The sequence below is a fragment of the Melanostigma gelatinosum genome (genome assembly GCF_949748355.1).
Source record: "Melanostigma gelatinosum genome assembly, chromosome: 2".
NCBI classification, from domain to species: domain Eukaryota; kingdom Metazoa; phylum Chordata; class Actinopteri; order Perciformes; family Zoarcidae; genus Melanostigma; species Melanostigma gelatinosum.
The window spans coordinates 20,934,215-20,958,820 of record NC_136635.1 but is presented as its reverse complement, the minus strand read 5'-3'; the positions used below and the strand labels follow the sequence as shown (position 1 = coordinate 20,958,820).

Here is a 24,606-nt window from a genome sequence, read left to right as displayed (position 1 = left end):
AGCAACAGTAATTCAGCAAACTTCTATCATAAACTTCAGAAAACGTAATATTGTCCAAAAATAATGCAGTGTTATATATGGGTATATTTTACGCAGTTATGGATAAGAACAAAACAAGACAATACATACCCATGATGCCACCATGAGGCATATGATGTGTACAGATAGCGCTGGATTAATCTGATACTAAAAATATAACCTCTCAGTGCCATGCTTCCATACTTTCTAATTACTGATCACTACTGACATCCTCTAATTCTTAAAGTGACCACAGCAAACTACAGGAACCCCTTTAGAAAACAGACAAGATTTCTAATGCACTAACTTAACTGTAACAGAACAGTACCGTTCCACAAAAAATAACAATTCACAATTTCTCTAAAGTGACTTGAAAATCAACCAGAATCCATTATTGTTTCTTCCATAAATTTTCAAAATCAGACTTTGCTTTTGATTTTTTATTCGTTTGACTATATTAAATAATGAAGGAAAATGGCAATGACGAAATTGATGATTTGTACAACATGAGTAGAATATTGCCACGATCACCATATTATTTTTATACCATAATAATAGTAACATTTTTGTGAGCTATATGACATGGCATGTGTTGAGAAGAAAACTCATGTTGAGGAGAAAACTCAGGTGAACAGACTTAGGTCGAGGCGTTTAGCTCAATTCAAGCAATAAGGTTCAAGCAATAAGGCTTATTTGTAACAGAAGTATTATGTCCAGCAGTTAAATGTGCACGGACCCTAGGAAAAGTTCACTCTGTAGGAGCGAATGAGTTGTTGCTGGTGGACCAGCTTCATTAATGAGTTGTTGCTGGTGGACCAGCTTCATTAATGAGTTGTTGCTGGTGGACCAGCTTCATTAATGAGTTGTTGCTGGTGGACCAGCTTCATTAATGAGTTGTTGCTAGTGAACCAGCTTCATTGGTTTACCAGCACCGAACCAGCATAAACCAGCATAGACCAGCATAGAAAGTATGCTGGTCTATGCTGGTTTTTTTTAGCAGTTACAGCAGTTTTTTAGAAGGTTTTTTTAAGTTATTAATGAACTACATGAGCTGTATAACTTACCCTTCAGGAGCAATATCTGAGCCTTGATGAATTCCTCCTGCCCGCGCACCCAGTAAATCTTCTTAATATCGTAATGGTTACCGTCACAAACGTTACCGTCACAATCCTTTATGTTGGAAGAGGGTACAATCTCCTTACAGCCGTTGTCGATATATTTGACATAGGCAAACATCCTGAAGCCGTGTTTGTTTTAGTCTGTTTAGTAGGCTACGTCCGTAAAACGGTAAAATGCCAAAAAACTACAGTTGCAAAAATGCAAAGAACTACATATTCATATCAGTATTACTAGCTTGTACCGTGTACAGCATTTTACGGTTAGCAAACCGTTTAGAGCAGGGGTGTCAAACTCAAATACAGACTGGGCCAAAATTTAAAACTGAACAAAGCCGTGGGCCAAGGTTGAACAAATTAACCTTTTAATAGGGACCCAAACAAGTTTTGCATTGAATATTGAACAAGCAAGGCTTATATAACTTTATAGTGACATGCATAATCGAGTTTCAAATAATAATAATAATAATAATTAAAAAATATCAATGGCATATCAAATAAAATTTAAATAAAAATTGAATGCCTATTTTCTATTTGCAACCTTCTGAGGTAAATATCAAAATTAACTTTTTCCACAGGCTAATAATACATTTGAAAATAAAATAACAATAATGAATGAATCAAACATTCAAGCCTTGAAGTAGCAAGAGAAAGTGCATGAATAAAACGTTAATTATTGCTCAGTTTGCTACACTGATTTGCTTTAACACTAAATATGGAACAAGCAACGCTTATATAACTTAATAGTGCAAAATCAACTTTCAAAAAACAAACGAAAAAACATCAATGGTATATTAAATAAAATTTAAATAAAAAATGGAATGCCTCTTTTCTATTTGCAGCCTTCTGAGGTAAATATCAACATTGACTTTTTACACAGGCTAATACATTTGAAAACAAAATAACAATGAATAAATCAACCATTCAGGCCTTTTTACTGCTCAGTTTGCGACACACTGATCTAATCTGATGTGCCCAAGCCAGATACCTGGCATCTTTTCTTGGATACTAGTTCATTAATGTCGGGGTTCAGGCTTTGAGCTGAGGCAACCTTCATTATCGAACGAAGGTGTTCATCAGTCAGACGTATCCTGTGAGACGTTTTCGTCATCTTCATTGAGGAGAAAAGTTGCTCACATAGATAAGTGCTGCCGAACATGGAGAGCAATTGAGCAGCTTGGGTGCGGAGCTGAGGCATTGTGTCAGGGATGAATTGTGGAAACTGTGCGGCGCCAACAGCATCATACTTTGACTTCAGCGTGTCATCACACTGGAGTTCAATCAGCTCTGTCCAGCATAGACCAGCATACTTTCTATGCTGGTCTATGCTGGTTTTTTTAGCAGTTACAGCAGTTTTTTAGAAGGTTTATTTAAGTTATTAATGAACTACATGAGCTGTATAGCTTACCCTTCAGGAGCAATATCTGATCCTTGAAGAATTCCTCCTCCAGTAAATCTTCTTAATATCGTAATGGCCTACGTTACCGTCACAATCCTTGATATTGGAAGAGCGTACAATCTCCTTACATCATTCATATAAAAATAATTTATATTTTATGTTTTGGCATCTCAAACCATGAAAATGTCAGGCGGTGCACCTGTCCTAGCAGATGAACAGACTAAGAAAACTATTAAAAAATGTATTGAAATGATAATAAATTCTAAATGAAATACTATGGCATGCTTTTATTGTTGTAACGATTCAAATGAACCAAATTTTTACAAATACCAATAGTTTTAAGCTGTTGCGATAATTTAAAAACGTTTGTCCAGCAATTTGAATGTTCTCAAATGTCAGGGTGGCACAGCTGTAAAGATGGGACTTTTATGATAAAATTAAAGTGGAAAACAGGAAACAGGTTATTGTATCATCAAGAGGACCTCAACTGACCTTTATAGCAGAGTGAAAATGTTTTTATATCTCTTTTGAATATTGATAAAAACAGCTACTTTCAACTTATAGGTAGAGTGGTTCACTTTCCATGTCAGGGCGGTACAACCAATGTAAAACTAGAAAAATGTTATTTTATCATAAATGTCTTTATTCTATTTGAAATGTATATGTATGAAGTTGTTAGCAAGAACAAAAGTTAATGCTAGTGCCCTAGTAGATGCCTGTTTAATTTGAAATCAGTTGCAAATGTCAGGTGGTGCAACTGCAGAGAATGTTACTCTATGATGTTATATTTAAAGCTCTAACATTATTATTTTTTTAAATTCTAAAGTTTAACAGTGTTAAGTTAATGATGTTATACACTTTCAAACTATTTTTTATGGTATTAATGAATATTGTTTAACAATTAATTAAGGATGCCACGCGGAAGCGACTGTGATTTTGCCTATTCCAGTTATGTGCTAAACATGATTACTATGAAATATATACTTTATATATTTATTTTACTTAAAAAGAGTCGTAAAAGGAGTTGACTAAAAGCATGTTTTATTTGAAAGAAAATGCAAATTTTCTGCATTTTTCCTGTGATTACTAATATTGTCAGGTGGCACAACTGATAAATGTCATGGTGGTGCGACCAGGTAAAATGTTAATTTAAAGCAATAAATAACAGGTTAAAGTGAATTTGTTTTTGCTTGATATGATGTGAAGAACTATTGTATTGAATGTATTCATTTTTCATCAAGAATTGTGATTTGAATTCACTATTTTGTTATTTATTTTTTCTCTCTTTACAGCATTAATAAAAGAGAGAAAATATAAATAACAAAATAGTGAATTCAAATCACAATTAATTTACTGTCTGAGCCACTTAAAACCACTAAATATACACTTCATTTATAACTATAATATTCTATTTATAACAATTTAGTTAGTTAACTAGCTGTTTGGCAACTAAATGATTGGATCACAGTATATAGTGTGACATAAAATCAGAACACAATATATAACAATGTTCTTTATAAAGAACATTGTTTATATTTACATTGTGCTGAATAAATACGAATTAACTGTTGCCTGTGTCACTTGGTCTTTTGTCCTGTAAGTGGAAACCGATGATGTGTTACTATGACTTAAGTATTTAGTTGCTAAATATTGATCTGAGAGCATTCAGACGTTGAAAACACGTTTAAAATACTGTGACGTTGAAAACACGTTTAAAGTGGTTCAAAAGTGAAAGTTTTTTCGCCGACTATTTATAGACGTTGATTAAACGTTCACGGTTAGACCAGATTTCAACGGGATGTGCAATACTGGCTTTCAACTGATAAATGTGGATGTGGTTTCTTAGTAAGACTAAAATGATGATATATTATTATTAGCACAATGTAGAGGACGAAACATTTTAGTATTGCAAATCCGGTTGAAATCTGGTCTAAGCGTGAACATTCAATCAACGTCTATAAATAGTCGGCGAAAAAAGGATGTGGGCTCTCCCAACTGCACTTCTCCCTCTACACCAGGGGTGTCCAAACTTTTTTCAAAGAGCGCCAGATTTGATAATGTGAAATATATATATATATATATATATATATATATATATATAGAGATATATATATAGAGATATATAGATATTTGGTATTTGGGTTTTCACCGTTGAGACTGGGTGCCGGGCGCCACCATTGTTATTTACGTTCTACCGAAAAACGGCGGGAACGTTGATGACGGAATCATACTGGCATATCTCCAAATTCTTGTTGTGTTTGTCCATCAGTGCCACTGTGCTATTGCATAGTGCATATTCACCCAGCAGATTGAAACTTCACACAGAAGCTTTGCAAAGTGGCAACAAACAAAGTCAAAGAAAATCAATAAATAATATCTTTTAAATATATATTCAAACCTCTCCTATAAAAACATTGTCCATGCATTTGCTTCAGCAGACAGTGGAGATAATTACATCCATATTTATACAGTGTGTAAGGTGAAAAACAAAAATTGTGTCTTTCTCCATGAATGTTGGACTCAGTCACACCGGATAAAACCAGACTGGTCCAGATTACATGTGACAGGACTGATGAAAGTGGGAAATGAATATTATTATGTTACAGTTTTTAGTGTGTCGTGGTACCACAGGGCCTCTGTGGTTCAGGTGTTCACAGTGTTAGCAGCTGCTAGGAGTGAGGAGAACAGAGAGTCTGGTCTTTGCTTCAGCACATCTGGATGGTCAAACTCAGCCACCTGTCGGACAAATCGCTGACTGTTAGTCTAGGATTAGAAGCACATGAACTTTATCTTTATCTTTTTTTTAATCTCTCAAACCTTTCCGTTGTCCATGACCAGAATACGATCTGCATGCATCACAGTGTTGATACGATGGGCGATGGTGAGCATGGTGCAGTCCTGAAAGGCTTCTTTGATGGTGGTCTGGATCAAGGCGTCTGTCTCTGCATCGATGGATGCTGTTGCCTCATCCAAAAGAATGATCTGTTGGAGCAGGGGAAGGACCCAAACGCAGTCACAGATCGCTTCAAGATCAGAATATCAATACAGACTCAAATAATTAGTAAATATACAAATACATTCTGCCTGTAGAAAAATACAGAACGCGGTTCATTAAACAGGCTACAGAGAGGAAACACTGCTGCTCTGGCAGTTATGATAGCTGCGTGTCTTAATTATGCCTCTAGTCCAAGAGGGTTGTTGGAGTTTGATTTATCATAATAGCACCATCAACTATATCCATTTGTTTCAATATATCTAAATGTTTGAAACTCATTATGTGACATCTGCATATTGAGAACTAGTGTGAATATAGTGTGGTCTGAATAGGTCAACATACATAAAAAAACAACATAGGTTTGCCTTCGCACAGTGATCCTGTGCAGACACAAACTCCATCAGAAGTCTCTACAGCTGTTAAAGCCCACTGACAGCTGATCAGCTAATCAGGACGAAACCATGACATATATGTGGCAGTAGTAATCCAGTGGCTGAAAAGTTGGGAAGTGTGTAAATAGCAAGAAAACAGAAGACAGAAATTCATGGACAAACCTTGGAGTTGCGTAGTAGTGCTCTAGCCATACATATGAGTTGTCTCTCTCCTACAGAGAAGTTCTCTCCATTCTCCAGCACTGTTGCCTGTAGTTTCCCCTCCAGTCTGGAGATCTAAGGAAACAAAACAATACTCATAGAACCACTTATAAGTCTGCTACTACCACCTCTAAGAGTAACCTATACTGACGATGATCAAATAATGATATAAAAACCCCAAGTTTGTAAAATAGTCAAAGCTACCAACTGAAACATAAAATTGCTACTTACACTTTACTGCATTGGCAATAATAATCTAATGGTATTGTGTAAAACTCACAGGGTATATTTTTCTACTCTGTGTACTTTTACTTTGACACATTAAGTACACAAAGCTCATAACACTTCAGTACTTAAACTCAAGTAAGGTCTTTCTGTTTGCTGCTGCCTTTAATTGAACCATATTCAATTAATATATTAATCCATTTCCTGCATTTCTGCATTTTACTGCTGAATTTTATTTCTTACACTGTTTCTTGAATTGTTTTTAAATCGAAAGTTACGAATGTAACTACGGTTCTATGAATCCTGGATGACCGCCAGAGGCAGTGCTTCACACTGGATATCTTCCGTCTCGCGCATGCGCAGGTCGAATATTTATATTAACAAAGTCACGTGTGACCTCGGATGACCCCCGTCGTCTATAAGTTCCGGTGTCATCCTTAGCTCAGTCCTATGGAATCTTCTCGCGAGTTCACGGGATTCCGAGTGACCAAGAACTCTGGCGGTCATCCAGGATTCATAGAACCGTGGTTACATTCGTAACTTTCGTTCTATTTCATCCTTACTGACCGCCAGAGGCAGTGCTTCACACTGGATGACTTATACCAAAAGAGTCACGAGGAAGCACAGTAACTACCTCTTATAGCTCCGGCAGAGAAAATTGGCCAAAGAACCCTCCCCAGTGGGTGAGGGTTGGCAACGTTAACTCTGTAGTGTTTGGTGAATGTGCTCGGTGATGCCCATGAGGCCGCCGCACATATATCCCCCACAGGCACACCACTCAGGCTTGCCCTCGGTGTGGAGACACTCTTGGTAGTGACCCTTCACCCCGGACGGCCGAGCGCAGCCGCTCGCCTTGTATGTATAGGCAATGGCCTCCACTATCCAGTGGGACAGGTGCTGTTTTTTTAGTTTTTTTTAAAAAGGAGCACAGCCCTTCTTAGGCTCACCATAACTGACTATGCAGGCGGTGGCTTCCACATAAGCTCTGATGGCCCACACTGGGCACAGCAGCCTTGACCTCTCCTCTCCCAATGGGGAGGGGGGGGGGGGGGTCAACTTTGCCAGCTGGATAGGCCGGTTTATATGTGAACGTATCCACACCCTTGGGAGAAACACTGCATTAGGCCAGAAAGTGACACCCAAGCCATCTGAGTTCCACCTCAGACATGATTCTTCCACTGATAGGGCATGCAGCTCGCCCCCACATTGAGGTGAATTGACGGCAAGGAGAAAACAGTCTTGCCGATAGCCATCTCGGCTCCGCCTGTGCCAGGGGTTCAAAAGGAGACAAGCATAAGGTGTCCAGTACCAAGGGTAGGTCCCATGCCGGGGAGACCGGCCCTTATCCAGGAGGGACTGTAGAAACTCAGTACAGCAGGCACGCGGCGCTGTACTGGGACCTTGTTCTGAGCTGCCCACCAGTCGGAGAACAGCTTCCACCCGTTTCTTGTACTGCAGGCAGGTAGACCGCGCACTGGCATTCAGAATAGTCAGTCAGACTGGTTCTATGCAGCCACTCAGCATCCGGTCGGGCCCTCCCGTGACCCATAGTTGAAGGCGGCAGGGATTGGAATGCCAAATCCGACCCTCTACTTGAGACAGGAGATCGCTCCTGTCGGGGAAAAACTCTGACAAGCTTATAGCAAAATCAGAGGGAATGGTGGAAAGGCATAAAGAAGATCCTCTGGCCACGTGTGAGCCAGGGCATCTTGACCCAGAGGGCTGGTCCTCTCCGTCAGGGAGACCCAGTGGGGGCAGTGGGTCGACACGTTCTGGATGCAGCCGCCACTCTCACGGCTGGAGGCCTGTGACGGAACAGGAAAACCACAACCTGGTTCCGTTCTCCTGGTGGGTGCATTGCACACAGGCTGGTCAGGCGAGGGGCCTCCCAAGTCAGAAGGCCACGGTGATCCCCGTAGCAACTTCTGCAGATCTGGTGCCCCATTGATAGTTCATGGGAAATCACAGCAGAGGTGCTGTCCACCGGACAAGCACATGCTTTCCCTTCAAACATGGAAGGAAGTGCTCGAGCGCTAGCTCTAGAGCCTGGACCTGCGGTCTTTCAGCAGACAACTGCCCCCAGGCTGTCCTGTTCTGTCACACTGCACCCCGCCTTGAGAGGCAGGTATCTGTTGTGACAATCTCCTGGTGGAATGGGACACTGTTCGCCAGATATGCACTCCCTCCATGGGGATAGTGAATAGGCACTGTTTCGATAATATTACTGCCCTGTATCTGTGCCACTTGGCATCCAAGTGAAGGCTGTTCAGCCATCCGCAAACCCAAGGGAACGACAGTTGAGGCAGCTGTCAGTTTACCCAATAGTCGGAGAAAAGGATGTAGGGCAACCGTCTGTCCCCTCGGAAGAGGGAGAGGTTGTGGGGGTTGTTGGCCACATGCTGGGGCGACAGACAGGCCCTCATAGGGCCACACTAATGAAGGTTATGCTCTGAGAAGGGCTCAGGTAGCTCCTCTCCATGTTCACCTTGAGGCCCACCGGCCCACGTGAGAGAAGGCGAGCAGTGTCCTGTGGCGCCCGAAGCCGGGATGGCGCCTAGGTCAGCCAGTCGTCTAAGTACGGCAGTATGTTCACGCCCTGCGATTGCAGGGGCAAAGGACAGCAGTAACACACTGTGAACACCCATGGGGAGATGGGAGAGTCCGAATGGAAGCACCCAGGACTGAAAGTTGTGGTGATGCACCATGGGAACATGGGAATAGGCGTCGATAGACGTGAACCACTCTCCCTTGGAAATCCGCTGCTGGGAGAAAGAACCCCGACAGCCGGCCTGGAGACATCTCCTGGCACCCCTGCCGGGGGGACGGGGACGTAAGTAGGGTTGTATAGGTAGCGGTCCGGCCTCTCAGCAGGACGCCGAGGCCTGTTGCGGCTACTAGGGTAAGCTGGAGGCTGAGAAAACGGCCTTGTGGGGCCAAAGTGGGACCCCTAGGTCTGGGGGTGCAGGCATGTCCCTGCAAAGACCAGAGAACTGCTGCCTGGTCTGGCTAGCTCTAACAGTCCGCTGAAGCGCCTGTATAGCAGCTGACTCGAACAGCTCACCAGGTTCCACTGGGACAGTACGGAGGGTCCTGCTACATGTCTCAGATAGGGGTGACTGCGCCAGCCAAACCTGGCGGCGAGTCTGAACCAGGGTGGACATCATACATCCACGTTCCCTCGATATGAGCGCAAACGCCTGTAATGAAGCATCACTGAGCAGAAGCGTCGAAGTAGCCCGCTGCAGAGAATCTGCGAGGGAAAGCATGAGGTGGGAGAGGGAGTTGTCGATACAGTGCACAGCGCTGCTGTGTCATAAGCCCTGGATAGCAAGTCATCTTTGACCCAACATTGGGTCGAGGGCACCTGGCATCGGGCCTCAGAGTCTCCTCAGGGGAAACTGATGGACGCAATAGTCATCTAACTGGCTGGCATACGTGCAAGGCCAGATTTGCCGCCTCCTGCATGGTCTGATGTAAGGCGGGAGAGAGCCCTGGTGTCTCCAGCATGCATGCAACTCCCTCAGATATTCCTCGGAGAGAGGAACAGAAAAGGTGGTGAGGGCGAGAAGGCGCCTGAAGAAGGCACTCACAGGTGGATGTTCCAGCTGCTGTGTATGCCAGGCGTGCAAGCGTTTCCCACTGAGTTAACCTGAGCGGGGACGCTCTGTTAACTGTGACAGCCGTAAGGCTACAAAGTTTATGGCTACAGCCCCAGTATCAGCTTTGTTTAGCTAGTTTCCCACTGAGTTAACCTGAGCGGGGACGCTCTGTTAACTGTGACAGCCGTAAGGATACAAAGTTGATGGACACAGCCCCAGTATCAGCTCTGTTTAGCCGTCTTCCCACTGAGTTAACCTGAGCGGGGACGCTCTGTTAACTGTGACGGCCGTAAGGTTTACAAAGTTGATGGACGCAGTCCCAGCTAGCATCTCACCAAGTTAGCCTGAGTGAAGACACTGCTAACTGCAAATTATGTCAGATGTAAAGATTAAATCTCAATGGACACAACGCCAATGCCGATCTAGTGTCTCACCAAGTTTGCCTGAGCAGGAACACTCTGCTAACTGTGATAGCCGTAACACTGTGAAGGGCGGGCCGACAGCGTAATTCTACGCTCTCGTTAGCGCGCCACGCGATTAACTAGAGCGGAAGCGCTCTGCCAACCGTGGAACAAACAACTGTTATAGAAAACAATGTTAATCGATCTTACCGATTGCTGTCATCACGACTTAGCTGGCCCTTATCAGACTGGTGACGACCGATGATAGGGGCGTCCACCAGTCCGGGGCTCGATGTCCGAACGGCGAACACACCGTTCCCTCCGAAGAGGGACAGCTCGTCGCAGCCTTTGGAGGGCGAGAGAACCGCAACTCCGACCGGTGGTCACAAGGCTACAGCGACGAGCTCTAATATGTCTTGATCGTAGACACATCCTTGTGTATGCTACCATGGTAGCTAACCTGCGTCGCGAGAAGATGAAAAAGGACTGAGCTCAGGATGACACCGGAACTTATAGACGACGGGGGTCATCCGAGGTCACACGTGACTTTGTTGATATAAATATTCGACCTGCGCATGCGCGAGACGGAAGATATCCAGTGTGAAGCACTGCCTCTGGCGGTCAGTAAGGATGAAATAGAACTCCTTTTCTTTTGCCTTATGTTTTGATGCTTTTAATGTGTTTTAATGTGTTTTATGTGAAGCACTTTGAATTACCTTGTTGTTGAAATGTGCTATACAAATAAACTTGCCTTGCCTTACATACAGTGACTTTACTTGTGAGTATTTTCAGTGTGGTATTGCTACTTTTACTAAAGTAAAGAATTTAATACTTCTTCCACCAATGCTATGGTTCATAATACATTGGAAAATAAGGGTTCAATAACATCAATACACCACTAAGACAGCTACTATCTGGTCAGATAACATTTCACTTCAAGATATGTGAAAAGAAATCGCTGCACGCTAGCTAAAAAGATTGAGTCTGGATAATTGATTAGACTCTCTAATGAAACTGTTAATGTACTGTGCTTCATATTGTCCAGCGAACATACCGAGTCCTTAATGTAGGTCTTCTCCAGCGCCGCCCAGATCTCCTCATCATTGAAGTTATTGAAGGGGTCTAAGTTGTACCTGGAGGAAAGGACATGCACTATCACAGTTGGCGAGCCAGAGACTAACCCACCACAGTGGGAGCAGTGTGTACCTGAGTGTAAACATAAAGCTCTATGGAGTTAGGGGTTAGCTTAGGTTACCTGACCGTTCCAATGAATAGCACAGGATCCTGGGGAATGATGGACAATTTGCTGCGCAGATCCTGCAGACCAATGGCTGTAATGTCCACGCCATCTATCAGGATGGTCCCTGATGCTGGCTCCACCAGCCTGAACAGAGCCACGCCTAGAGAGGACTTCCCTACAGAAACAAAGGACAGTAACCCTAATGGTTCACAGAGGCAGGTCCCCTTAGCACCCTACAGCCATGTCTCTACAAGTCAACACTCTAATCCAAGTAAGTTCTTTCATTTACACATTTAAATCCAAAGATGCTGTTAAACTGGGCTATCAACATTTGCATTGTAGAAGATACATTATGACAGTGGTGGTCTGTCAGGGCCAGCAAAGCCTTCTCTGCTGGCCTAAACAGAATTACAAAGTTACAGCTATTTAATACTTTTTCATAAATACACTTCATGTATTCAAATTATTTTTCCCATTTGCTTAATTTCTCATTGCACAGCTACTGTCTTCAGCTGCTCTGCTTCCAGCACAGCTTGTTTTAAGGAGAGCTTTTATCCAATCAGATTTCGCCCCTATTTCTTTAGGTAAGAAGAGAGGCCCGATGCCCTCTAGGTAGACTTTGCAGTTTAAGTAAATGGGGACGATATTGTTGATTGTCATAGTGTTCAACCAATCAGATCTTTAATTTGACATCTTGGGCGTATTCTTTGACATGTCAGAGCTGTCTAGGTGGCCTACAAGTACGTCAGCATTAATGTGCAGTGTGATTGGTCAGTGGGCTAGCGTGACTGTTTTGAAGCTGAAGCTAGCTAGCAGAACTTAGTAATAGTAGTAGTAACAGTTCAAGCTGAAAGATATGTAAGAAGTTATGACATTGACATGACATTTTTCGTGTTTTGCTTGGTTTAGCTTTGTTTTTTTAACACTCAATGGATGGAGGAAGAGGAGAAACGGATTTAGGAGTTACTGGCAATGCCTTTCTGGAGAAGGACGTTTCCAGAATAGCTGGACATTGTAAGAAAGGGTCGGCCAACCCCACAGCTAGCAACCCTGACCTAGCAAGGAAAAGGATTTGTACGAACGGTATTCCTGGCTAACAGCGTCGGATCAGCGTTGCACATTTTATGGCTTGGAATGCGTTTTATTTGCAACTGAGCGTCTTCGTGTTTGGAGCCACGCTACGCTAACCTGAGGTGGCTAAGCAAAGCAGCAACAAGGCACCATAGCACGACAGGACACTTACGGAACTTTTGAAAACTTTTGCTGAGACACGAGTGGATCTACAACTCAACGAACACGTTCGCAGGAGGACCTCTTACTGGAACTGAACCGCACTGATGTACTGTACAACAGCGTCATTAAACTCTTTGGAAACAAAGAAAGGAGGATATACTTTGTCTTTAAGTTAACAGCAGCTTTGGTAAGTGAACTGCGTTTGTTTTACATCTGCAGTAGCGTTACTACTGTGTTAATTTGTCTATGGTGTTGTTTTTATGATATGGTTAATACCGTTTCCTCTGATGTGAATAATATTTGAATGGCCCGTGCGCTTTAGCATGTGCCGGAATACGTGTTTTAGCGCCGCAGTGTTGCTGGATTGATTCGTCATGCTTTGTTGTCACATAAATATATATGACTGGTTCTTGTGAGTTTGTTCTTGGCATTGTGTTAATTACATTGATTTTAACTATATGCATTGTCCGTTAATGACGAAGCATCCCATCATGTGTGTATTCATGTATCTGTTTTCTTTTACAAAGCAAGAATTTTGGTCTGGAGAAATGGGGATTGTGTGGCGATGCTTTAGCCCTGTTTGAATCGGTAAGGAACAGCTAAACGCTGACGGGAGAGTTTTCAGCGTGTCTGCTGATGTTGGTTTTCCTGCTAAGCTAATTTAGCATAGCCTCCCAGAACACACGCGCCTCAAAAGAGTAATGTTTTTCTTCTGTGGTGGCAGCACTACGTTTGGTGGGTTGCCAGGTTGAGCGCAGTGGCTCCACCAAAAGAACATTATGTTTCCCACAATTTAAGCTTCTGCATTTTCCAAATGCACGAGTATTATTTAAACGTATGGTTCGGTTCGTAAGCCTCGTACCGAACGGTTTAATGCGAACACGTGTATTGTTACACCCCTAGAAACAAATAATAACCGGTAGCTGTGGCGTCATACTGAGGTTATTAGGAGGTGGTTCAACTGTAGTAGGACAGCACTGAAGGCCCAGGTATAAAATGCATGGCCTGACACTGCATTGTGATCAATATAGACTACAGGTTTCGTGATTCATTGTAATGCATATATGTTGCTTATTATATGATATGATGTATTGAAATAGGTAAAATTGTGTCTATTTAGGACTGTTCAAGATTCAACTCTGATAATTAGTGATAGTTTCCCTCAATCAATCAATCATTTTAATATGTCTCCCACCAAACTCAACCTGCATGAAAAACAAAGTAAAAACTGCTGGAGTCAAGGTCTTACCAGAGCCTGTCCTTCCCACAATGCCCAGCTTCTCTCCAGCTCGGATGAAGAAATCGAGTCCGTTCAGGACAATGGGTGTATTTTCTCTGTACCTCATCTTATAGTCCTGGAAGGTGATGGTTCCGCTCTTCGGCCAATCCTCTGGGACTTGGGCCTCCTTTATTTGCCTGGGGGCCTCAGACGTACAACCCTGTACACAATAAGCAACAATTACTTTGAAGGAGGGGAAAGGAAGTGTGTCAGAGAAAAATGTACTTCATAGAAGAGAAACTATTAGCTTTAGAATCTGTTATCCTTGAGTAGTTTAATGGACAGTTTCAAGAAGATATAAAAATATTTTTTCCATTATCTTATTCTCACTGCACAGCTAGTCTTCCTCAGTTGCTCTGCTTCCAGTGCAGCTTGTTCTAAGTAGAGCTTTTATCCAATCAGATTTCACCTCTGTCTCTAGGTAAGAAGAGAGGCAGAGGCCTGCAGACTCACAAGTGCATCCATGTGCAGTTTAAGTGAATTGGGACGATATTGTTGATTGTCATAGTCTTCAACCAATCAGATCTTTAGTTTGACATGTTGGGTGTATTATTTGTCGTGCCAGAGCCTGCTAGCTGGCCTACAAGTACGTCATTGACAAATTTCCCCTTGGGGATGAATAAAGTATATTTCTATTCTATTCTATCATTACGTGCAGCTCAGTTTTCAGGTGCAGCTTTGCAGTGAGGTCACACAGCCAGTTGTCTCCTACGTGAGCGCAGAAAACATTATATTTTCAACAATTTAAGCTGTGGCGCCATCATGAGTTTATTAGGAGATGTTTCAGCTGCAGGACAGCAGTGAAGGCCCAGATATAAAATGCACGGCCCGTCACTGGTATACAGGTATGTGTATCATTATTTTTCAGAGGCAGAGGTGTTTAGAGTCTGACCGTGATGTATGCCTGCAGCCGCTCCACCGAGTTGAATCTAGCCTCGACCTCCGTCGCCTCCCTCACTGTATACTGAAGGATGCCTGTCAGCTGGACAACACATCAACATCTTTAAATACACATGTTGCAGTTGCTTTCACTGTATCTTTGCAAAAATAAACCAAAGGTTCATTCATTTTCTGTTCCAAACTCACCTACCTGTATGGTGTAGGACAAGGCCAAGCCTTTCAAAGACGGACTGATGAAGTCATTACTGCTGAGCACAACGAACAGAGACACCAACAAGGTCATGGTTGAAGCCATGGAGTCCAGGCAGAAGGAGAGCAAACGTGTTCCAGAGTGAAACAATAAATAGTGGTTGGAGTTGATGTCATTCAGTGACTTGAACCTAGAACGTGATAAAGAACATGCAGGTTTGTGAACATACATACTGTACCGCTAACGATAAAGCAAGGAAACTCTATGAGTGAGTGTCCTTTGCGTATCTTGATAACTGTTGATTTGATCTACTTCAAACTTGGCGGTTGTATTGCTGGGGACCCAAGGGCATGCAGTGTCAAATGTGGTGCGATTTGATCAGTTGGTGGCACTACAACAACAAACTTTGCATTTTGGCACGAAACTTTGGAGCTGTAAGTGACAAAATTCCCAACATTTAGTTTGTTGTTCTGTCATAGATTTAATGATATTTTACTGAAAGCCAACAATTTCTGCTTAGTACGTGTTGTGGAAGTCACAGATATCCCGGGAAACTAAAGCCGTCATGTCTGGTTCATAACATAGTATCGAGGTGTATTCACTGTGTCTAGCAAGCCACACGTCGCTGTTTAATACCGCTGTATGAACACTGAATAAACTGATTTGGCTGTGATTTAACGGCAATAAACCGACAAAAAGGGACACCGAAATAACTACATAATGATGCCGATTTGTACCGTACTTTTTGGACTATAAGCCGCTACTTTTTACCCCACGATTTGAGGCGTCTGCTTATAGTCCGGTGCGATTTATATACGGATTTTTCGTAGCTTTTCTCCGCCACAACAACAACCGCAACTTCCGGTTCCGGTCTAACACAACATTTACTAGCTCCCGACACAGAACAGTTGCTACCAGCAACCCCTCTGCTACCAGCTGTTACTGACAGGGTCACTACAATATGGATGAAGTACCTTTGACCTACCTCTCACCAGGACTGTTAACAAAAAAGGTTGAACGGCACGATGCTTTTAACAGTACATGTCCGACTCGCTAGCTTCTAAGCTAATTTTAACATTACCGCCAATGGGGAAATGCTAACCGCGATTAGCATTAGCGAATATATAATATATCTTTGTACATCTTTTCATGCAGACATACTTGCATTACAGACTAAGGTCTCTCACGGCTACCAAACGAAAAGCAATGAGGCAATAACTGTTGTTGCTCATAGCTCTGAATAGCTGTTGTGCTAGCAGCAACTGGCAAGCCAGTTGGCCGTAAATGCTATTCAGAGCTATGAGCAACGTAGACACGCTGCATGAGGAGAGCAACTTTTTCTCAAGTCTGCCAGTGGATCCTAACAGCGTGGAGCAGTGTGAAAGAATCCACCATCACCAACGGGTTCCGAAAGGCTGGACTGCTGCGAGATGAGGAGGACAGCGCAATGAGGAGGACAGCGCAAGCTCAAGGGCGGATTTGCCTCGGGAGCAAAGTGACACTGAGGGTGCAGACGAAACACGGACTGCAAGCACGAACGAAGCAATTCTGAGGCTGTTTAATTCCGACACTGAAGAAGAGGACTTCAATGGTTTTAGTGCACAGGAGGACGAAGGCGATAGCGATCAATAGCGATCCTGCGTGTTTTTGAGTGAGAGAAATAAATCATCTTGGTTTGCAATATAACTCTGCTGTCCTGAGTCTGCATTTGGGTCCTTTAACACACCACATCATGAACCGGTAGGTACATGTCCGACTCGCTAGCTTCTAAGCTAATTTTAACATTACGCCAATGGGGAAATGCTAACCGCGATTAGCATTAGCGAATATAATATATCTTCGTACATCTTTTCATGCAGACATACACAGACTAATGCTGCGTTCACACCGGTCGCGTTGATTTTTTGACGCGAGTCGAGATTACATACAAAGTCTATGCACAGACGCGATGAGACTGGCTCGCCGCAATTTTGCGATGGCGCGGCGGACGCGTTATTGCAGTGCGGTGGACGCGTTGGACGCCGCAAAATCGGCAACTCGCGAAATTTTTCAACTTCAGCGGCATAATCGCGTGACGCTGTGGCGTGACAGCCTATCAGCGTTGAGTTGATCCCCCTGTCATCACTGGCTTCCTGCCGTTGTTGAATCAGGAAATAAATCCTGTAGCCGTCTGTGTTCACCCAGAGCTCTACGATACCTCATATCAATAGAGACCGGACCAAACTATGTGTATACATGTGTGTGTGTAAACCATACGGTACAAACAATGAATAGACGCTGCCGTATTTACGTCTACGTGACGTTTTTGTCGGAGAAGACAAGTACAAATCGGCATCATTATGTAGTTATTTCGGAGTCCCTTTTTGTCGGTTTATTGCCGTTGAATCACAGCCAAATCAGTTTATTTTGTGTTCCTACAGCTGTAGTAAACAGCGACCGGTGGCTTGCTAGACAGTGAATACAGCTCGATACAATCCACGGAGCTCCTCTGAACAATATTATGAACCAGACATGACGGCGTTTGGCATTCCGATGTTTGAGGGACTTCCACAACACGTACAAAGCAGCAATTGTCCTTATTCCTTTCACGGTTGACAGCGGAAAGAAATGGCGGCCAGGTGAACGGCTTCCAGTACGATAAACCACGCCCCCTCTCCGGCGCTACGAGATTTTGCAGCGTTTGGTGTGAACACGACCGGCTGCGCGTTGGACGCGATTGTGCAGTGCGTTGGACGCAATTTTTGCAGTGCGTCAAAAAATCAACGCGACCGGTGTGAACGCAGCATAAGGTCTCTCAAGGCTACCAAACGGAAGAAGTAAAACGAAGCAGCGTGTCTTCTCATTAGAATCTAAAAGCAACGAGGCAATAACTGTTGTTGCTCGTAGCTTCGGAATACCGTAGCTGTTGTGCTAGCAGCTAGCAGAGCTACGAGCAACAACAGTTATTGCGTGTTTTTGTGTGCGTGTTTTTGAGTGAGAGAAATAAATCATCTTGGTTTGCAATATAACTGCTGTCCTGAGTCCTGTTGTTGCTCGTAGCTCTGCTAGCTGCTAGCACAACAGCTACGGTATTCCGAAGCTACGAGCAACAACAGTTATTGCGTGTTTTTGTGTGCGTGTTTTTGAGTGAGAGAAATAAATCATCTTGGTTTGCAATATAACTCTGCTGTCCTGAGTCCTGTTGTTGCTCGTAGCTCGTAGCTCTGCTAGCTGCTAGCACAACAGCTACGGTATTCCGAAGCTACGAGCAACAACAGTTATTGCGTGTTTTTGTGTGCGTGTTTTTGAGTGAGAGAAATAAATCATCTTGGTTTGCAATATAACTCTGCTGTCCTGAGTCCTGTTGTTGCTCGTAGCTCTGCTAGCTGCTAGCACAACAGCTACGGTATTCAGAAGCTACGAGCAACAGTTTTCCTTTGGGGACATAATTTGAAGTTGAAAAACGTAATAAATCGCAATATAGGCCTATGTTATCGCAATACTCAGAATATCGCAGTATCGTGATAATATCGTATCGCGGGATCTCTGGTGATTCCCACCCCTAGGCTACATCCAGTTATATAAATGTAAAAATATATTTAAGCACATTTATTATAACTTAAATCCTTTTAATTTAGGGTGAAGAAACCCACATTACTCTATCAAATATCAAACTGTTAAAGAAAATAGCAAAGACAAATATCAAACACAAGTTATTACATTAACTTTGTTCAATGCGTAAAATCCTTTCAAGAGTGCGTTTGCACAATCCCACATGAAGTATTTCATCTGTTGTAAAGCCATGTTTAAAGTAGTCTTCAATGTACTCCCAATACATTTCCATTTCAAGTGTACCAGCCAAAGAGCTGCTTCTATGACTGTGTTTAAGTATCTCATAATTATGATTTTCTATCTCATAACTTCGACTTTTGAGCTCATAATTTCGAATATGGGGATATTTTAATTATCAAATCTAACTTTAATTTTTGTATGTATTAGAACTATGGGAATTATAATACACTATGATTTAAATGTACATCAAGATAAATTTTCTGCCATTTTAAACTGTCCAAATTGTCACCCAGACAACGCTGCAAACAGCAATATGAGGAGCCACACAGTTTAGTCATGTTGAGGAACTTTGCTATCTTACAGTTGTATGTGTCTGTCTCTTATGTTGTAGGCATGGATGGTGCTGAGGCCCTGCAGGGTAGAGGTGGTGAGAGAGATGCAGGGAGAACGACTGACATTCTCCATCCTCTTCATCTGTCGGATACTCCTCTGGAAGATACTGCAGATGAATCACAACTGATATATTTAGTTTGCCGTTAAAGAACTCTTGTACTACACCTGCTTTTAAGACGTGCAACAATTTAAATAACAATCTGAATCTAAATAAATGTCATAAAATGAACTGAACGTGTAATCAGCATGTACCAGATTGTGAATTGCTACGATCATATTTTCCAAAAGTACCCATACAAATAATTTCTTTTCATGTTTAAACTGGTATCCACTCACAAGAGAATGAGGCCGAACAAAGCTCCCATGAAAACCACAGCTGCCAGCATCGGAGGGAAGACTGCCGAGATGGTGATGATGGTGAAGGTGATCAGCAGAGTAAACTGCAAGAAAGGGTCCATGTGGAGGGGAAGCACCGTGTCCACCTCCTCTTGATCTTTGGAGAAGCGGTTGAGAATGCGTCCTGTTGGCGTCGTGTCAAAGAAACTCATGGGACTGGAGAAAATCTGAGAAAGGAAAACAAAACAAAAGTAATCATCAATGTATATTTATAGGGAGTAGTTAATTTGAGGGTGATGAGGGGGGATGGCATTCCCTTTGTTCATAGAATGACCAAAATGCATCCCCCTTGTTAAGCTCCCATCCCTCCTCTCCATCCCCTAGTAGCAGAGTGAGGGCAGGGCCAGAGGGGTTGTTTAATTAAATATGTTAGTCTAGTCTGTCTCACTAATTGATATGACTGAGGTTTTGGGAAAGTCAGGGAAAGAATCCGTGGCTCCGACCATGGCTATGAAATATGTATCCATCGTGAAGACGTAGACGCATTTATAATTGTGAATTTTTCTCTTGGTCCCTCCCTTCTGTCTGTAATACCTTGTCCTTACGTTATATTTTCCTTTATTTTGACATTTCATTATTTCCTGTTCTATTTTGTGTTACTCACCTCTCTCGTTTCAGATGCTTCACTTTCTGCCCTTGTGTGTTTTGCCTGATTACCTGACAGATCTCCTGTGTTTCCGAACCTTTTTCTGACAAGCAAAGATGTTTTTTTCTGCATCTTATCCTGCTCTCTGGATCGTGTATTTGAGTCCTTACCCTGTGGTTCCATCAGTCGCAACAGTAAACGATATGGAAAATTCTTAACAGATTTAACGGGATCGTATATTATATTCAGTAAACATGGTTATGTTTGATGGTATATAGATGGCTGGGGGTCAGCCATCCAACAGTACCTTCTTGAACATGGTGTCGTGGAGTTTGGTGGCCGCATTCAAGGTCACCCAAGTGTAGGAGAAGCATTTGATGATGGCAAGTGTCACCATGACGACCACCATCACGCCATAAATCATTTGGTAGAAGCTCAGGTGAGGGTTTTGTGAGATGTCTCCTTGGTTTGAGGTTGTGTTATTGGATGACTTAAAAAAACAGAAAATATATGATGTTAGTGGAAACGTAAAAAATGGATCAACACATTTGTTTGAACATTTTTCATACTATAACAATTGGTGCAGATATGTGGAAATAACACATATTGCATCACATATTTAGCACAGTTTACAACAGTTATACAGTTAAGTTCCATCTGTTCAACATAAGCACACCACCTCTATCACTGCCAATATAGACAAAACCAGTTTGGTTCAGCCATAAACACAGACAGTGAAGTTATGTGAGGTAAAAGAATTTGCAGAGCACATGCAGCAATACCAACATCTGTGCACATCTGACCAACGATGTGAAAAAAAGTGTGTGGCTGTTGAAAGGTTGGGTAAAACAGACACTCTTTGAAGAGAGCTATTCACAACCCTCAGACTTTTTATAAAACATGCCTGTTGGACCATGAAATTATCTTTCCAGCTGTGAGAAGTCACACACTTACTGAAAACACATTGAAATGCTACCAAGGGTGTGTGTAAGAGAGAGAGAGAAACAAAGAAAAAGAGAGATGGTTCTCACCCCATCACCCTGCCCCAGCCAGAAGCTGAGCCACCAGTTGCTGAAGGCTGTGGATCCAATCATCAGGACCAAGTTCAGGATGGTAAGGAAGCTTACTGTGTAGCCTGCAGCACAGTCACATCAAACATCATCAACCAGGTTGTCCATGTGTGAATTGTGTATTATTGCATAGATCATGACGATGCATTTGTGTGTGTGTGTTGTCGGTGTTCAAACCTCCAGCTGCCTTGCAGTATTGCTGGTAGACTCTCCAGGAGACGGCACCTTCTGTGGCGGACTCCTGACTGACCAGCTGATCATCGACGGGTGCTTAAGAGGAAGAAAAATGAAAACCATTGTAGAAAGGGGAGCAATAATTGTTGAAATGCGGGAATAACGGTGCACATATTCTTTCCTGGAAGGCATTCGTAATGTTGCGCTCGTTTGTTGTGAACAGAAAAAGTGAGAGGAAAAAGTGAAAAACTAAGAAAGAGATCTTGAGAGAGATGCTGTTCAACCATCCAGCCAGCACTTCTGGTTATAGTTATAATTTAATAAGTTTTCCAGACTTACATCTTTGGTTTGTTGTCATTCCATCGTCCTTTTCATCCGACATGTCAAATGCTGAAAGAGAACATGTGGAAGGGAGATATCAATAAAATAAAATATCTGTCATCTTTATGCTGTAGACCGTAATAAGGACACACATGCCCAAATAAATCAATGATAGTATATTAACAGTCAGGATTGTAGATGTGTTGCCCTGTCTTCTATTGTTTTACAAAGCTTTTACAAAGTACATTGTCCTTTATTTTGTCGACCAAGGTCCCTTTGTTACCTCGATGGACAGCTGACTACCTTTTACCTCCTCCTTGTTATGCATTGACACGAATGGCACTTTAGTCCAAAGAGAATTGTGCCAAAAGTAAAGCAGAATTGTATAGAATATCCCCCTTTCATCCCATGTCAACTATTTTAGATGATTCCACAAACAGTCATGTTTTCTTGATTCCATACCTGGGTTCACTAACCCACTGTCGGTGCTTTCTCTTAGCTCAATGTCCCTCAGCTGGGCAGCGTCTTGGGGAGACACTTCCTCATTCGGAGTCTGAATGACAAAGCGAAAACGCAGTGATACTGCGGAGTGTGGACAAGTTGACGACTTTCACCCCAAAGTAAATGATGAATCGTTAACTTGTGGCCTAGTACAAGACATCTTTCTGCTTCCTATAAACCTCTGACACATTTGGTTTACAGCTTACGTGCATCGGTTTATTGTTTTTAAGCTAAAAACCAACAAAGAACCGGTGTAAGGTTTCGCAGCTCTTAAAACATGGAGATAAGACACAAAGGTTATCGTACATTAGAGTATTGTACTGTAGATTTCTTTTTTTACCTCGGGCTCTTCCATGCGGTAGTTGCTGATGAGCTGAGCAAAGCGTGCATTGGCTTTCATTAGGTCCTGGTGGTTTCCAGCCTCCTGCACCTCGCCGTCATCCAAAAGCATAATGTCATCACAGAACTCCAGATACTGACAGACACAAGTGAGGACAACAATGTCAACAAACTATCTCAGCTCTGTGGCCGGAGTTCTACCTAACGTAGTCTAAACAGCACGTCTTTACATATATGACACTTGGCAGACGCTCTTATCTTGTGGTTATAGTGACGCTCACAATTCACGATAAAAAAACCTAATGGCTGCAATCAGAAACCAGTTTGATTTACTGTTACTTTGGGGTGGGGTATTGTTTACCACAATAGGTAGCACAATAGATGGATTTTCAAATCATTTTATGTAAATTTAATTGAGAAATGTAATTCTTAATTTTAAGCGATTTAGGATTCACTATCTGCTAAAGAACAATGCTGTGTCTACCTGGAGCTGGTGTGTAATCAGTATGATGGATTTTCCATGGAGCTCTTTCTTAATGCATTCCTCAAAGATGTGTTTCCCCACATGGGCATCGACAGCAGATAGTGGATCGTCAAGGAGGAAGATGTCCTTATTGGAGTAGACCGCTCTGGCCAGACTGATCCTCTGCTTCTGCCCCCCTGACAGATTCAGCCCTCGCTCTCCGATCTGCCAACAAAACAGCAGGAAGCTGATAAGATCACTGACAACACGTCACGATATGGTACATTACAAAATCTGCTTTTCCCTTTTACTAACTTACAACAATATAGAAGAAATAAAACTAATAACAGCTTAAGATTAAGTAAGAAACATCCGTCAGACTTGGAACTGATCCCAAATTGTGTCGCAACCATTCATACCAACACTTTGTTTTTTGTAAAATGACTGTACTTTGCACACTAGATGAATTTTCGGTGAACATCTAGTTTTAGTGTCAGTTTCATGAATGAATTGCTATCGGAGACAGTCAAAAATAACATAATTGGCAGAGTTTGAGGTATATTTTTTTGATATTTAAATGCTTTACAAAGCAATTCGAAATAAAATGATGTTACTAACAAAAATACAAGATTAAAATGGGCTTTAAAACAGTTCAAAGAAAGAAAAACAAACTGGATTATTGATTGTACCAACTAATGTTTACCTTATTCCATCTTTTGTTAATGCCTACCCCTCATCAGAGGGTGTTGGTGTTAAAAGTTCCACTCAGCTTGAAATAAATCAATCAAAAACATTCAGCTCGGGGAGTTTTGAGTACAGCAGAAGGCCCTCACCTCAGTTTGATCACCATATGGGAGGATATCCAGGTCAGCTCTGAGACTGCAGACATCCACAACTCTGTTGTATCTGTGGAGGAAGACAATGAGTTACCTTAATGTCAAGAGACAGCGACGTATAGTGTATTCAACTGAGCCATTTTAAAGATAAGATTTGAATATTTTGGAAAAACATGTTTTAAATACGTCAGTCGGGTCTGCTGCATGTTGACTTTCACTCCAGTATGTACTTCATACAAGATAATGATTACAGCAGAACTATGGGCCTAATGTAAGAAATTTGAGTAAAAAACTGTAGTTAGTAGATATAATAAAAGTGTTTAATAATTAATAATTCATAGTTAGTCATAATCATAAGGGTTTTGAGAATGCATAATTAAGATAAACATAAGCATAAACATACATGCAGAAGCATGAAACTTCTGCCAAGTGCAGAAGTATAACTTTTATTTTGAAGGATTATTATAGAAGGGTTTAAAACGTAACTGACAATCATTGAATGGGTTAGCTGCTCAGGAGAGACAGATGTGAAGACAGGCGTTTGCTGAGCTGAGGGTGGGTAGCCAATA

The 24,606-nt window shown here is 42.3% G+C and overlaps 1 protein-coding gene across 1 annotated transcript in view; it reads right to left on the bottom strand.

Moving 5' to 3' along the window:
- Nucleotides 1–5,085: 5,085 nt before the first annotated feature.
- The window catches only part of LOC306790374 (ATP-binding cassette sub-family C member 12-like), a gene marked incomplete at its 5' end in the record, with an annotated part of 34,835 nt that continues 15,314 nt past the window's right edge, over nt 5,086–24,606 (bottom strand). The window contains 17 exons of the mRNA XM_079286583.1: nt 5,086–5,268; nt 5,350–5,514; nt 6,082–6,195; nt 11,400–11,478; nt 11,601–11,760; nt 14,068–14,257; nt 14,990–15,079; nt 15,188–15,377; nt 19,320–19,457; nt 19,688–19,914; nt 20,641–20,823; nt 21,365–21,468; nt 21,581–21,673; nt 22,361–22,451; nt 22,740–22,874; nt 23,223–23,426; nt 24,035–24,107. Coding sequence (XP_079142709.1) covers nt 5,176–5,268; nt 5,350–5,514; nt 6,082–6,195; nt 11,400–11,478; nt 11,601–11,760; nt 14,068–14,257; nt 14,990–15,079; nt 15,188–15,377; nt 19,320–19,457; nt 19,688–19,914; nt 20,641–20,823; nt 21,365–21,468; nt 21,581–21,673; nt 22,361–22,451; nt 22,740–22,874; nt 23,223–23,426; nt 24,035–24,107 — 2,329 coding nt within the window. The 3' untranslated portion in view covers nt 5,086–5,175. The remainder of the gene's footprint in view (nt 5,269–5,349; nt 5,515–6,081; nt 6,196–11,399; nt 11,479–11,600; nt 11,761–14,067; nt 14,258–14,989; nt 15,080–15,187; nt 15,378–19,319; nt 19,458–19,687; nt 19,915–20,640; nt 20,824–21,364; nt 21,469–21,580; nt 21,674–22,360; nt 22,452–22,739; nt 22,875–23,222; nt 23,427–24,034; nt 24,108–24,606) is intronic.